This window comes from Cornus florida, unplaced genomic scaffold, assembly GCF_030987335.1.
Source record: "Cornus florida cultivar Cherokee Brave unplaced genomic scaffold, ASM3098733v1 CherokeeBrave_3.0.0_Hap2_Chr08, whole genome shotgun sequence".
Lineage (NCBI taxonomy): Eukaryota > Viridiplantae > Streptophyta > Magnoliopsida > Cornales > Cornaceae > Cornus > Cornus florida.
This window is the reverse complement of record NW_026775578.1, coordinates 59,102,714-59,120,284: the sequence shown is the minus strand read 5'-3', so window position 1 is coordinate 59,120,284 and position 17,571 is coordinate 59,102,714. Positions and strand designations below refer to the sequence as shown.

Here is a 17,571-nt window from a genome sequence, read left to right as displayed (position 1 = left end):
TATCGGTGGTTCAATACCCTCTCCTATGTTGGGTATAATATATATGAAAAATAACGAATTACTTTTATTAATTTTCAGCATATCATGTGTGAGCAGATTATCTAATCTGATGGCTAAAAGGTGCTTAATTTAATCAAGTATTGTTGGCTCTATAATTTGGCCTCAAATCTTGAATGTTATAAGGCGTCAAAATTAACGAGTGTGGCACTTAAGGAGGCTTAGCTAATTATCATCCGGGATCTTATTATAGTTTAGTTTATGCTTAAAGTTGAGGCTTTGTTTACTGTTAATAAAAAAAAATTGTTCAATTATTTATTAATTTTTTCTGATAAACTAGAAAATGAGGACTCGAATACAAACGCGCTCACTTAAAATAATGTCCAATTATTCAATCGATTAGCTTGTGGGTTTTATTTGAATAAACTAAAAGGCTAGGCCTATGGTCATGCACAAGTCTTTAAGAGTTAGGGCTATGGTCGTGAAAACACGTTTAGAACCCACGCCTCGTTTTTAAGTCCTCAAGTCCAATTATGCTAGTAACTTAATTTAGTTGAAGTCAACATACAGGAGAACCTTGTTTATTACATTCATCAATTATGTGTACGTTCGTGCAGTTGATTTGATAGTCTGTTAGTATTTTGAATAAATTTTTGAGTGTCAGGCTTTAAATTTTTACATTTATTAATTTAATTTTAATACTTTTTGTCTTGTAAAAAAAAAAAAAGTTTACAATTATGTGTACGACAATACACAAATATACTTAATTCATTTGGTAAGCTGTGAAAATATATATATATATATATATATATATATATATTAAAAAATTAAAAAATCTAAGGAAGGATAAGTAACTATTCATCTTTCACAAATTTTTATCCGACAAATGAAAAAAGATAAGATTATTATAAATATTATTAAATTATAAAACTTTATTTATAATTCACAATTTCTCTTTTATTCTCTCTTAACAAACAAAATAAAGTATTGTCTTATTCTCTTTTTTTCATTCAATTAAAAAAAAGGACAATGACGCAATCTCTTCCAAAAGACCATAGCCCATAGGGTTGTTTCATTATCTCTTCTTCTTTTTCAATCCAATTTTCTTCATTTCTACCAAAGTAAAAATATTTATTCACATTAAGCATGGTAATAGTTGGATATGATATTTATTTATTTATTTTTTTTTTTTTTTGGGATAATATTACATACTCATTGATGAATAGATTATCCCACTGACTGCTATGATCCAATCACAAATACACATAATCTGTAATTACAAAATCAATATTGTAATGAATAATTTTAAAAAATAAAATAAATCCAGTCACCCTTAGGGATGGCAACGGGGCGGGGTGGGGCGGGGATTCTACTCCCTATCCCCATCCTCGCCCCATTTTTCATTCCCCATCCCCGCTTAAAATTTTGTCAGAATCCCCATACCCGCCCCCGCCCCCGCCACCTTATCCCCAACCTCGCCCCGCCCCCCAGCCTCATAATTTTTTTTATTAAAAAAAAACATATTTTTTCTTTTATATATATATATATATAATCTAATTTAGTAATAAATTATTATATGTAAGGGTATATTAGTAACTTCATATTTAATCGGGGCGGGGCGGGATGGGTTTACCCCATTCTAGCCCCCAGCCCCCGGCCCCGGTGGGGATTCACAAATTAACCCCATCCCCATCTCCATCCCAATTTAGTTAAAAGGATCCCCATTCTCGCTATAAACGGGGTGGGGCGGGGCCCCGGTAGGGATGGGGAATTTGACATCCCTAGTCACCCTCTCTGTTTTCTTTATTTATTACAATATCTTTAACCATTGTGCATACTTTTTGATGTCATGGATTTACAAGAAAATTTTGAATTATTTATTTTTAACTCGAACGATTGTTTTATACTTTTTGTGTAAAAATATATCCCCTAATAACAATTAACCACCAGGACCCACATAACTTTTACAAACCTACTTAATATAAGGTTGATTATTTAATGGAATAAAAAATAGGAGGATAAAAGAAATATACTGATGTGGTTGTGTAAAATGTTGTGTAAAATATACAACAATTTTACATATTGTTGACGTAGCTGTGTATCTTAACAGATTGCTAAAGATAAAAAATAAATAAATAAAATTTACACATCGCATATTTTAACAGACTATTATAGATGCTCTTACTTTCCTTATATTATAATTATAGACTATGTATTGATTTGTGATTGGACCATATTATTAGTAGCACGAATCACCTATTAACTGATAAGTAGGCATGAAGTAAATTGAGTAGATGATTCTTACTTACCGTTTAAGTAATCTAATTATAAATGTACACGTACGTAATTTACAAATAAGGAATGAAATAAGTAAGGAAAAAAAAAATGACAATATACACCATCTAACGAGAACCAATTACATATGGATACCTTCTATTTTAATTATCAAATCCGAATATGGTAATTAAATTCCTGATTTAGTAAGTATGTATGTACCTCACCAATTATAATTCGATGATTAAAAAAAAATATGTCGGTATGTTATTAGTCCACATCAAATAGTGTAGGACTTAAATATTGTTCATTCTTTTTATTACTACTTTTAAAATTTATAATTATAAATAATATGTGACCATATCTGCGATCTCCAACTCACCGGGAGTCTCCAGTGAGCATTTTCCATTTACTTATTTTACCGTGTCGTGACTTACTTATAATTAATCTAATTCAATGAAGCTTCATCGGCAGTGTGTGCCTGTTGGAAGATGTTTCATTAATTGTTACCATATTTATAAATAATCTCAAGTATATAAGATGTAAAGTGAATTAAGCTTTTATATTATAATTGTCACTTCGATAACAATTTTTAAACTTCAACTGAGTGATTATTTGATTCTAATCCAATCTAATACAGAGTGTTTTATTTTCAAAGTCCACAAATTAAGACAAAATATATCAATTAATACAGAGTGTTTTATTTTCAAAGTGCTCTTAATCATCTCGGACTCATTACCTATAAAATTGAATTTGTGGTGTTTAATGGTCCGCAGATCAAAATATATCTGTCTCTGTATCAGAGGTAGAGCCAGAAAATCAATTAATGGGGGCACAATGTAAAACAAATAAAATAATAATAATAATAATAAACATGAAACATATAGATTCTTTAATTAAGAGGGAAACAAGAAAAATATTATTACAAATTAATATGCCAATCAATAAGTATTGTAGGAAAAATAAATGCTTGACAAATCATTGTGCACATATGACTTCAAGTATGGAAATTATTATTATTTTTATAAATAATAAAAAAAAAAAAGAAGGAAAAAAATCTTAGATTTAACATATTCAAATTTAGGTTTCTTACAAAAAAAAATTACAGTACTTAAATAGACTTATCCAAAAAGAATGTACTAATTCAAATAGCATAATAATATTAAAACATTAAGAGATGATTTCAGAAAGAAAATTTTGTTGGCGACTGAAATTCAAATTTTCTTTAAGGCATCCAGTGCCTCTTCACTTCGGCTCTCAAGTTAATGGCTTGATGTGTGGCCCAGCGATGCCCCAATAATTGTGTAGAGCCTACCAGAGCATCCGCAGCGGACTTTGAAAGCCTATTTATGCGAGCCAAATGGCCCAAATGCACCCCAACGGTCTGGCACTAATTGGGCGAGCCCACATGAGCTCGCGGACTAACTCGCAAAATACAGTGAGTCAGAGCCCATCGGGATATATTTAATTTTTTGTTTTTTCCTTTGCCAAAACAATGTCGTTTTGGGCGAGGCATTTTTTTTTCTTTTTAAGTTCTGCGAAGGTCAGGAGCAATGATTAAGGCACTGTTTGCAGCATGGTTTTTAAAAAAAAAAAAAAAAAATTCAAAAATAAGTTATTTTGAGCTCTTTTTTTTTTTTAAATAAAATAAAATTTATTAAATAAAAAATATACTTTTTAGGCATTGTTTGTGCAAAAAAAAAAAAAATTGATTTGGGCCAAAAATAAATGAAAAGACCTTTTTTTCTTCCTTCCCCCTTAAAATTGGAATTTTTTTTTTTTTTTTTTCTTAAATCCATCCTACCTTCTTCAAATTATAATCTCGATCCTACTTTTTTAATAATTTGCAAAGATATTATTTGCCAATTGGAAGATATTTTGTTGCAATTGAGATATATGAATGTAGTGATAATTTATATATGAGAAAATGACTGTTCATTATATAAGATGAAAAATATAATATTTAGGGGAAAAAAAAATTTTAAAAATATAATTTTAATAATTTTTTTTCTTTTTAGAGAGCGAAATTGGAGATTGATGGAGTGTCTGTTTTTTAAGAACGAAAGTTGCTAAAGTGGTTATTGGAATTGTTGATCTAGCACTTGAAAATAATAAAGTGACAATTTTAACCAAGGGGTTCAAGTTTCAGAAGAGACAAGTATATGTGAGTACCAACTAAAAAAAAAAAAAAAGAAGAAGAAGGTGACAATTTTGGAGAGTCAATTTGAATAAGCTGGTGCGGATGCTGCGTGAGGCTTGCACCAATTCTTTTGGCTTGCTAAAGAGCCCCTGTCTAGCCAAAAAAATCCCTCATTCCAAATGGCTTTAATGATCCAAGAATTTATGATAATAATACTACTACTACGATATTATTATTATTATTATTTTAAGTATGTGCCACTTTTCGAATTTTATTCTTGGAATTACAATAACTATATATATGAAAATGTTACAAGGGTACTTACCCCAAATATATATATATATATATATATATATATATAAAAGAAAGATTTTTGAAAGGCTAAACTGCTAGGCCTGCCCATGAACAGGAACTTCAAGAGAAAAGCAAAGAAAAGCAATAACAAATGAAAATACCACTTTTTATTTATTTAATTAATTAATTAATTAATTAAATTTATTTATTTATTTATTTTTTCAGCTTCTTTATTCTTGCTACCTTAATTTCGTGAGGTTGTGCCCTTAATGCCCAACATATGTTCTCTCACAATCTCTTGATGGACCTTTCTCCTACGACTCATGTCTACCAACCTTGGATGTATTGATTTTGTTTTCAAGTTAATATCGTATGCGAGATCGTAATTGCAGCAGCCTTTAACAACTTTCATATAGTTAAAACTGTAGCTTCTACATCTTATCAAAGAATTAGATCCTCGCCTCTTTTTTCTTTTTGCCCCTATTTATTTTGAGCATTTAAATCAATAATTAAACAATTTTAAATTGTTAATGCAACAACAATGTAAAAAAATGCCAAATTATTAATTTAAAGGTATTGCAGTGTTATTGTAGTACAATATAATATGTTGCATAGTAGGCATTATATTTTTTAGCAATTCAAATTTTCTTTAAGGCATCCAGTGCCTCTTCACTTCGGCTCTCAAGTTAATGGCTTGATGTATGGCCCAGCGATGCCCCAAGAATTGTGTAGAGCCTATCAGAGCATCCGCAGCGGACTTTGAAAGCCTATTTATGCGAGCCAAATGGCCCAAATGCACCCCAACGGTCTGGCACTAATTGGGCGAGCCCACATGGGCTTGCAGACTAACTCGCAAAATACCGTAAGTCAGAGTTCATCGGAATATATTTAATTTTTTGTTTTCCTTTGCCAAAACAATGTCGTTTTGGGCGAAGCATTTTTTTTTCCTTTTTAAGTTCTGCGAAGGTCAGGAACAATGCTTAAGGCACTGTTTGCAGCATGGTTTAAAAAAAAAAAAAAAAAATTCAAAAATAAGTTATTTTGAGCTCTTTTTTTAAAATAAAATAAAATTTATTAAATAAAAAATATACTTTTTAGGCATTGTTTGTCCAAAAAAAAATGATTTGGGCCAAAAATAAATTAAAAGACCTTTTTTTTTCTTCCTTTTCCCCACTTAAAATTGGATTTTTTTTTTTTTCTTAAATCAATCCTACCTTTTTCAAATTATAATCTCGATCCTACTTTTTTAATAATTTGCAAAGATATTATTTGCCAATTGGAAGATATTTTGTTGCAATGATATATGAATGTAGTGATGATTTTTATATGAGAAAATGAGTGTTCATTATATAAGATGAAAAATATAGTCTTTAGGGAAAAAAAAAAAAAATTTAAATATAATTTTAATAATTTTTTTTTTTTTTTTTTTTTAGAGAGTGAAAATTTGGAGATTGATGGAGTGTCTAATTTTTAAGAACGAAAGTTGCTAAAGTGGTTATTAGAATTGTTGATATAGCTCCTGAAAATAATAAAGTTATAATTTTAACTAACGAGTTAGTAGGCTAGCGGTATCAGTCTCTTACTTTCCAAAAGAAGATTAGGGGTTCAAGTTTCAGAAGAGATAAGTGTACGTGAGTACACAAAAAAAAAAAAAAAAAAAAAAAAAAAAAAAAAAAAAGAAGAAGAAGAAGAAGAAGAAGAAGAAGGTGACAATTTTGGAGAGTCAATTTGAATAAGCTGGTGCGGATGCTGCGTGAGGCTCGCACCAATTCCTTTGGCTTGCTAAAGAGCCCCTGTCTAGCCAAAAAAAATCCATCATTCCAGATGGCTTTAATGATCCACGAACAATTTATGATAATAATACTACTACTACGATGATGATATTATTATTATTATTATTATTATTTTAAGTACGTGCCACTTTTCGAATTTTATTCTTGGAATTACAATAACTATATATATGAAAATGTTAAAAGGGTACTTACCCCAAAATATATATATATATATATAAATAAATAAAAGAAAGATTTTTGAAAGGCTAAACTGCTAGGCCTGCCCATGAACAGGAACTTCAAGAGAAAAGCAAAGCAAAGCAATAACAAAGGAAAATACCACTTTTTATTTAATTAATTAATTAATTTATTTATTTTTTCAGCTTCTTTATTCTTGCTACCTTCATTTCGTGAGGTTGTGCCCTTAATGCCCAACATATGTTCTCTCACAATCTCTTGATGGACCATTCTCTTGCGACTCGTGTCTACCAACCTTGGATGTATTGATTTTATTTTCAAGTTAATATCGTATGCGAGATCGTAATTGCAGCAGCCTTTAACAACTTTCATATAGTCAAAACTGTAGCTTCTACATCTTATCCAAGAATTGGATGCTCGCCTCTTTTTTCTTTTTGTCCCTATTTATTTTGAGCATTTAAATCAATAATTAAACAATTTTAAATTGTTAATGCAACAACAATGTAAAAAAATGCCGAATTATTAATTAAATTATTAATTTAAAGGTATTGCAGTGTTATTATGGTACAATATAATATGTTGCATAGTAGGCGTTATATTTTTTATGCAAATACTGCATATACAATATAACATATCATATTGTGATGTAATTGTTAGAGTTGTGGCTCAAATTAAGATGAAAAATCTCATTATGAAAAGGTTAAACCGGTTCAATCTTAATGAAATTGGTTAAACTTTAAACTCAACAGGTTGAACTTTAAAGTTCAAGCCCAATTATGAAATATGCATAATGGTGTTCTTGTAATTTGTAAAACGTGCAGGGCTATCTGAGTACTTTTACGGTTAAAGGGATCTGCAATGAGCCTTCCCGCCAAAAGCTAGCCCCATTTTGACTCTTCTTCGACGCATTTTCACCAGTAGTTCGCCTGTCGTTTACTTCTTCTACGAAGCATAGCAAAAGGGTTTTAACGATGGTAATTCAATCTCCAAATTCTGATTTATATCTATACGAACTTGTATATCAATTGATTATCATCTCGTCGATATATGTTGTGTATCAGTTTCGATTGATATGTTTACAAGTCGTTCTAGTTAGATTCATAACAAATAATTAGGGTTTCTGGTGCTATAGTTCTGAAACTCCTTCTGAATCCGTCGTTTTACAAATTGATACCATCAGGTTATTATCCCTAAACTTTGATTATGAGATGTACAATTCACTTGTATGTCTTCTCTCTCTCTCTCTCTCTCTCTCTCTCTCTCTCTATATATATATATATGCATGTATATTAGATTCTTATCGATACAATTCAGATTATGATAAATAGAACTCACATAATTTGATCTCTCTCTTCTTAGCATGAATTTTAACAAAAAATTATCAAAGAAAAATATATTTAAGTTGTAATTGATGTTTGAGGCAGTTCATTGTTTGTAACGATTCTTGTTGTTCCTATAGCTGAAAATTTTGAGTTGAAATTGGAATTAACAATAATAAAGTTGGGATAATGTATATGGGAGTTTTCATGACTATAGTCGAATGACTTGCTTCATTTTAGTCGCATGGTAGATTGGATGTTTGACAAAAGTACTGAATTAGCTGCAGAAATGACTATCCTCTACGAGTAATGCTCTTGATAGAACTTTCCAGGTTGGATTTACTTTTCTGATATTCTCTCAGGATGAAAAATGAGAAAATAAGATTGAGCTCTAACTATGTTTGAAGTGGAATATGTTGAACTGGGATATCTACCTGAGTGTCTGTGGAAATGTTTCAGCCTCATAATAGTTCTGTTGTATCTTCATCATTTAATGATATTGTTTTTGTGCTTCTCCAATTTTTGTGTCATATCTGCATATGGCTTTTAGATATTACAGTATTGATCATTGCATATTTGCCTAAGAATCTAACTTCTACTTCTTCATTGATGGCATAGTCTAAGAAAAGAGGTCTTTCCTTGGAAGAGAAGCGTGAGAGGATTCTCCAAATCTTTTATGATTCACAAGATTTCTTCCTTGTGAGTATTGTACACCTGTGATCATTTTACGTGAAAGGATTACACTAATTACTGCAGATGGAGCTGTTTGAATTGTAATTAACAGGACTGTTTTTGATATGCAAGCTTCACTTATTCCGATTTCTATAACAATGTAAATGCATATTTCTAATTCTGATTTTGTTCATTTGCATTTTTGGCTATTTTTGGTGGAGTTTCCTAATTCTTTTAAAGGGTATAGCATTAGTGTGAGGCAGAAATAATTCTATAGGTCTTAGTTGCTTCCTAGTGCATCAATTACTGGTTTCCAAATGCAAGAAATGTAATTTCTGTTTGTTACTTCAGATGTTTATTGTTATGTTTTCAGCAAGAGATATTATTAGATGATAAGTTTGGAATTTTCTTCTTTCATGTTGGATTCCTCAATTGAGATACCACAAAAAATACAAATACAAAGTTTGGATGAAAAAAATAATTTATGAGTCTTTTATTCGGTCCTGTTATATTTTTATGCATATTTATTACCGCATGCTAATTAGGTGTTGAGCAGAGGGATTATGGTCTAGGGAAGGGGGCTTGATCATTTAACTACAAAAAGTGATTGAAAAAGTATATTATCATTTGAATGTTTTGGACTACTGCTGATTCAGTGGATTGTGGCACATGCAATGCACATTGGGGTCATTTTCAAAATTTTATTGGCATGTTTGCATTTTGTTTCTTTGGTGAATTCATTTTGAGAATAAAGTAAAACTGTGCCCTCCCTCCATAATACCATACTATAGAATATAATTTACTAGGAACAATTTTCTGAAGAGGCACAATAGGATGTCTTTTTTTATTTTTTTTATTAGTGTTCTGACAGAAAATCTTTCTTCTTCTTTTTTCAGCAAGTATTTTATTTCTGTTTAGATAAAAGCTCAATAAACATTAAATCAAAGGGATTTCTGTTCGCTATAGGTTTTAGACAGAAAATCTTGCTGGTTTTCCTTTTGGCACTACTTTGAGTTTAATACAAGGGTACAAAGTTAATTTTTATTGTTCATGTCCCGAGTGTCTTGGTATTTAAGGTTGAGCTGAAGGTCTGATGCATCTTGATCACCAATAGGTAAGAATATTTTTCTAATAAAATAATATATATATTTCCTTCATGGTGCCTTTATTATGCTAAATACCGTGCTTGGGCATGTTCTTCAGGTCCTTTTCCAAGTTTGAACTTGGTTTATAACTTTTACAACGAAATCATTGTAACATTTGTTCATTTTGTCCATGAATTTCAGCTCAAGGAACTTGAGAAGTCGGGCCCCAAGAAAGGGGTTATCACACAGTCTGTAAAAGATGTTGTGCAAAGTCTAGTGGATGACGACCTTGTTTCGAAAGACAAGATAGGAACTTCTGTGAGTAATTATGTCCAGATGGAGTAAAAAAGAAACTCGATTTCTTTTTTGGGCTTTGAAGCTGAGCATGGATTTTTATTTTATTTTTCATGCACATGAATTTTATGGACTCTTGTTCGAACAACTGTACAAGCTATGTTGAAGTTTCTCCATACCATTATATCTAGAATTTCATAATGCTGGATTTTTTTTTTTTTTTTTTTTTGAAATATCAGGTATACTTTTGGAGTCTGCCTAGCTGTGCTGGAAATCAGGTAAACTGAGGTGGTTTAGCTTGAATTCGTCATTACTCTCATGCTTATGCTATAAAAAGGGACCATATTTTCATCTTTTAACTAAGTTGATAAGTATTTGATGTTTAATAGCTGAGGAATGTGTCTCGGAAACTCGAATCTGATCTCCAAAGCAGCAAGAAGCGATTTGCTGAACTTGTTGAACAGTGTGATGCCTTAAAGAATGGACGAGAGGAATCTGTATGTACACAAATTCCATATCTTCCTGTACTTTGGATTAAATTTTACAATGTAAGAATGAACTGTTTTTTCCTTCTCTTTTTAATTATTGCTTTTACCAGGATGAACGAGAGGAAGCCTTAGGTGAGCTAAAAGCTATTGAACAGAAGTATAATGATTTAAAGGTGGGGTCATATCTTATTCTTTTGCCATGCATTAACACTGGAATTTTCTTTCATGCTTGTGACTAGCCCATTATCTGATTTTCAGGATGAGATGAGCCAGTATGCAGACAATGATCCTGCTGCGTTTGAAGCAATGAGTTAAGGAATGCTTATACTTCCAATTGATGCTTTAACTGTATTATTGTGTGCAACTTCCCCTATTTTCTATGAGAACTGAATTTAAGAACCCAAGAGTTCTGAAATTTTATGAGTATTAAGTCATACTGATCTTTTGATATAATTTTTTTGCAGAAAAAGCTATTGAAGTTGCCCATGCAGCTGCGAACAGATGGACAGGTTTTATCTCTAAGACATCTCATTTTCTCTTCCCTTTGGGTTGATAAGAACGGTGAAATATTGTAGAATTCTTTGTTTTCCTGACTATTATATATACACTTGACAGACAACATTTTCACGCTGCGCCAATGGTGTTCAAACAATTTTCCCCAGGCCAAAGAGCAGCTTGAGAACATGTACAAGGAGGTATTTTCCTTATTTCTTCAATCTCAGATGCATATCCTTGCAAACTCCATCACCATTCCTTCTCCCACTAACAATGCAAGTGTAGGGTCCTTTCATTATTGCACTGTCATTCGGTAATCTATGAAAGGAGATTACTACTCTGATTCGTACAAACATTCATTGGGGTTATGCACTGGAAGTCCTGTTGGCAGTTGTAACTTGTTTGTTTCAATTTCACCAAGAAAATTGTCAAATGTAGGCTCAAGAGCATATTAGAAATAAGAGGTTCTGCATATTTTTTTCTTCAAATTTTCTATGAACCTGTTGCCAATCAGAGGCCTCAGAAGTACATAAGAATCTTTTTTGTTGATTTGCTATATGAGTTCCAAAAAGCACAGCTGCATTGCTACAAAGCTTGATTCTGTTTTCTTATTTCTACCTAATTCTTAACCTTTATATGTACTGCAGGTTGGAATAACAGATGATTTTGACTATTTGGAGTTGCCAGTACTTCCACTTGGTGACCAGGTGCAGGACGGCAATTCTTAAGTATTGTAGTTTAGCTTTACTTTATACTACAAAACCCTGTATTGCCACCAAAATATAAGATTTACATGTGCTGTCATTGAGACTGCTTGAGTGGTGTCCTTACTTGCACAGTTATGAAAGGATAATGAGCCTAAACATAAGGTCATTTGACACTCAATTAAATACATCTGGTGATAGGAGTGATATTTGTAATTTTAAGAGCCAATGTACCGCATCAATGATGCTACTCAGTTGGGACTGGCATCCCCGAAACCTGTAAACATCTAAATTCTCAACCAGTCTCTCCCAAAGCCATAACATGTCAATCCCGTTGAAGGTAGTATCTAGAAACTTCACCACCGGAGGGACAGCATGTGATACTCCCGGATTTTCAAATGCGGGTTGGCCAGACCCACGCCCGAATACCCGAGGATATCAAAACAAATTGATAATAAACGAACATAGAGTACAAAAGAATAAAGAAGAATAAATAAAATGCTGACAAGAAACTAAAATGATAATTTAATAATAAACTTCAGAATATATTTTTATTGATTAATAAACTCTTCTGATACAACTGATCCTCCAAAATACAACTTGGGAATCCATACTGTGTAGATCCCCAAAAAATCCAAACAAAACAAATGATATCAATAACTGTCTAAATTAGAAAACTGAATCATAAAGGAACTCTTATGTAGCATCGGAAGAATGAAGTAGACTGATCCCCGCTCAGCACAAACAACCTCTACTCCTGACAAATACCTAAAAACTAATGGTCGGTCAGGCCCACAAACAAGTTCTACTCTACTATAGTCCAAGCGGAGATCCGATACATGTATACATCCTAATCAATCCAACAGTAACTAGTAGTCCGTATATATATATACACACTAAAGGAACCTCACTAGACTATAGGGTTGTCTCAACCTGAATAGTAGGCAACATGCAAAACCCACATATAGTGGGCATGAGTAGCTAGACCTACTAGGGTACACAACTACACTATATCTAGTTACACATCCCTGGCGATATACGCACCCTAACTACTGATCCTAAGACTCAAGCTCATATCATAGCACCATACTTATATATATATAATCTAGTAACCATCCTATTCAGTATAAATTAATCCTCCATAAGTCATTCAATTTGTTCAGCTGACCTGACTTGAATATAAGTAGGACTTAACATTTTAGTTAATCCATTCCCTTATTTAATAAATTAATCCTCCATAAGTCATTCAACTTGTTCAGCTGACCTGACTTGAATATAAGTAGGACTTAACATTTTAGTTAATCCATTCCCTTATATAATAAGTTAATCCTTAATAAGTCATTCAACTTGTTCAGCTGACCTGATTTGAATATAAGTAGGACTTAACATTTTAGTTAATCCATTTCCTTATATAAAATAGGTAGGACTTAACTGATAAGTTAATCCGTCCCAAGAATGCCACCGTCCCATACCGGTGCATTAAATCACACAATCCAACAATTGATGTAACGATTAAGGAAATATATCAAACAATCCAGAAATAACTATGATAATATGATATCAAGTTATCACAAAATAGGAATGACTTATTATTTATTTAAGTTTCTTATATCCTATATCCTACATAAATTGAATCTTATACATATTATGATATTTTATTATACCGTCAAATAGGCATTCTCCATATCCAATTCATCCTACACATCTAATCTCAATTGCTAAAACATATTAAAAGATTAAATCCATTTGTTTGTTTAAAACATTAAAATAGCAAGCATCATTATGATTGAATCTATTTAAATTTATTTAAACCCAAACCTAGTTCCTATTTAATGTTCAGGAATTCTAGGCATGTTTCTACGTTCCATCATTCCACAGATATGAAAAATACATAATTTAAACATGTAAAAATTCACATCGGAAATCAAATCAAAATCATGCATTTATCAATTCATAACACAATAACATATATGAACTAATTTCATAAAACCTATGTTCTAATCCAATTAAATATGCATAATTATTTAATTTTATGTGTTTAATAAATCTTGGAATTTCCTAGGTATGTACAGAAACACGAATCAAAGGGAAATAGATAGAAGAAGAACTTGCCTTAAACTTTCGGATCGAAAGTCAAACTTCTTCTTCCTTGATCTTATCTCTACAGGATTTTTCTCCTCATTCCTTCCTTTTCCTCCTTCCCTCTTTAACTCTCTCTCTAGAATATATCACGTGAATATTTCTAACCCACTTTTTCAACCTATAGCTATATATTTATTGGCTAAATAAAATAACCCTAACCCTTTTCCTAATCCAAGTTAACTTAAAAAAATAAATATTAAAATATTAAAAAGATAAGTAAAATATGTTACGCATATAATTTATGTATATCTTTATTAAATAAATAAATTATACACATCCCATTATTTATTGATGGATTATCCAATAATACTTAAGTTATTATAATATTATAAAGTAACTTAAAATATAACACGTATCAAATCTATGTATATTTTTATTATTTAAATATAAAATATATACATCAGATTGAATATTACTATTCAAGTTACCATAAAAGTAATTAATAAATTACTTTCCCTTTTATATATATTAAAAAGGTAAGTAAAATATGTTATGTATATAATTTATGTATATCTTTATTAAATAAATAAATTATACACATTCCATTATTTATTAATAGATTATCCAATAATACTTAAGTAACCATGATATTATAAAGTAACTTAAAATATAACACGTATCAAATCTATGTATATTTTTATTATTTAAATATAAAGCATATACATCAGATTAAATATTACTACCCAAGTTACCATAAAAGTAATTAATAGATTACTTTCCCTTTTATATATATATATATAATATATCTATATATATATACATGCATAACTATTCATGAGTAATAATCCATACACATCCAACCTCCTATCCAAGTAATCCATGGGACCCAATTAGTTGGCCCATGACTACTAACCATAACCATAAAAGAAAAATAAAAGAAAAGAAAATATTTAATTTACAATTAATCAAAACACCATTTAAATACATAATCTAATTAAACAATTAACACATAGACAAATACAAATAATAGATAGACACATAATCAAATAATCAAGTAATACCTAATTTAATTAAACACATAAGCAATTAGTCAAATAATCAATTAAATAATTAAATTAAATAATTAAAAATACAATTAAAACAAATAAATAAATACCGAGACTATCCTTTTAAAATTAGGGGTATTACATTCTTCCCCCTTAACAAAAGGAATTTCGTCCTCGGAATTCGTCCTTACTTTCTTCCATTATGCTTGGAAACTGTGAGCGAAAAATATCCTCCTATTTTCAAGTAGACGTAACCTCACTATGAGGGCTCCACTTAACTCCAATATACCAAGTGGTATACAGGGTTTCTATATTTTAAGAAACACAATAATCATACAATGCATAGGTTGTATCAAACAATAACGTAATCCTCCCATGTCGACAATAGAATGATCTACATACCTCCAAGTGCCATAGAATATTCGCACAAACTCCTATGCACCTAGCGCTAATAATTTGGTAGCGCTAATTCAGAGGCGACTGCCTCAATTGTGAAACACAATCCTCTAAAAGTTAATGTCATAAGTAAAATTGACCTTTCTCCAAAAATTGTCTTTCTTCCTACATGGAAAACAGAACGAGCAAACTACTCCCTGATAGAAAAACTCTAGTATACGAGTTCAACTATTTACAACATCCCACTGTCGCCTCCTAATCGCGCGCAGTTAAATACAAAGGGAAGTATCTCTTTCCGACATATTTTTAAATGAAGTCGAGATTTGATTGTACAAACCTTACTTCCATTTCTAACCAACAAATGAGAGGTATGCATTGTGAAAGATACAAAACCTCCAAAGTTGTCACACTAACCTCTTTGTGCCAACAATATCACAGGTAAAATTCCGACAAGTGAAGTAAACACTTCTAACTGTCCATGAAAATCTAGGATATACGCCTCAAACATATCCTTTATAGTCTAATTTAATCTCTCGATTAATTCCTCCGTCTATATATATGAAGTAGAGCTGCTGCTCCAAAATCTTCATAAAGCTCATTCGAAATAACACTTTGCATCCACTAATATAGACATCCACATGCTATAATGCCACTATCACTGAACTATAGAAATATTATGAAGTTCTAAAATAAGCATCACTCAAATTTATGTCTTCAAGCGATCTTTCTCAATCCACCACTCAGATTCCATATGGAAAATTGAAATTCCAAATCAATGTCGATCATTCCTACCGACCATCACTCCTATTTAATTCAACTTCCATATTTGTTATAGGAAGTGGTTAAAGATTACTATGATCTCTGATGATCAACTTTCCACCTTTTTAATAGGTTTTACACTTAGGGCAATTATATACACGTCCCTATCCGTACCTGTTCACCAAAATCGACATTTGATGTCGTGATGTACCTTCAAACCGTTTGGGTGTACCAAGAAAAATTATAAATTTCCATTTCAGTCGCCTGACCGTTATATCACTATTTACAGAAACTACTAAATCCTCCTCGAGTACCTTAAACTCCATCTGAGTAAGGTAATACCGTCTCCAAGGTCAGCTCTAATATTCAAAATTAACATTCTCAACTATCGTAGTAATAACAAGTGTTACTATTACACTTACTATAAATGCATCTAATAACTCAACAACTAACTGAAAGATTTAAATATTCTATCATTTGTTGAGAGCATCCATTTACATCATTGCTTCCACCAGACGAAACTTGATATAAAGTGTGAATCACCACTGTAATCTATTTAAACCGTCTCGTGATACATTATATTCGTATGAACTGAAGTCCTACCAGTTCGAAATAGACAAGAATCAAGCTGACCTAATGTATCAGTCAACCAATATCCCATCCAGAATCCTGACCCTTGTGTTAAATCAGAAATCCCGCAACTAAATCCGATATATGCTCTCTCATTTCCACTTTAGTATAGGAAATGGCTACAAAGGATCTAGTGATCTTTGATGGTCAATCTCTACTATCTAATAAATATTAGGCTTGGAGTTAAATCACTATGTCACTTCTCCTGCCTATCGTGAAGCATCATGTTTCCACCAGAATGAAGAACTAAAAGTTGTGAAACTCAGTCCGTGCATCCTCCATCCAATTTGTTTATAGAAAGTACCGTTAGTCTAGTACCACTAGCTTCCGTCTGTACCCAATGTTTAAATTGGAGCATCTTCAAAAGCAAATTCTGTAACTAAATCTATTCACCACTGATCCGTGATAAACTTGCCGATATTGAAAATCAATCGGTAATTCTATTTATCAATAATCAACTATGACTTTAACTTAACAAAAGTCAATAAACTACGACCTTTCCATACATACCATGCACCTCATCTTTATATAAGTATTTGGTCTCACCATCTTGTCTTTGACACACCCTGCTTCTTTAAGACAAGTTAATGACAATCCGACTTCTTTGTCTAACTTCAAAAGAATATGAAATCTTTCCATCCTCTACATAAGTCATCAATTTCCTTGCAACAGCTAATTGTGACTAAAAAAAAAAAAAAATTCCATATTATTTATGGAAATTAAGAGACTTAGTTTCCTCCTCCATGTGCAACACCGGCAAATTCCTCTAATGACCCTCTTGAATAAATTCTTGATTAAGAATTTACTGATGAATATTTATTCAGTCTCTTATCCTCACTCGGTGTCATTTCAATAAGTACTTAATCCAGTACTAAATCCTCCTTCCGACTTGGTAACAACTTCTGAAATTTTCAAGAAGATGTTCA

General features: G+C 31.4%; 1 protein-coding gene across 1 annotated transcript; it reads left to right on the top strand.

Annotated features, from left to right (window-relative positions):
- Positions 1-7,574: 7,574 nt before the first annotated feature.
- On the top strand, positions 7,575-11,948 carry LOC132271798 (meiotic nuclear division protein 1 homolog). Its single transcript, XM_059773282.1, has 10 exons — positions 7,575-7,649; positions 8,613-8,693; positions 9,953-10,069; positions 10,285-10,323; positions 10,435-10,542; positions 10,644-10,706; positions 10,792-10,843; positions 10,998-11,042; positions 11,149-11,228; positions 11,676-11,948. Exons 1-10 carry the CDS (start codon positions 7,647-7,649, stop codon positions 11,754-11,756), a joined length of 669 nt encoding a protein of 222 aa, XP_059629265.1. The 5' UTR covers positions 7,575-7,646; the 3' UTR covers positions 11,757-11,948.
- The last annotated feature ends 5,623 nt before the right edge of the window (positions 11,949-17,571 follow it).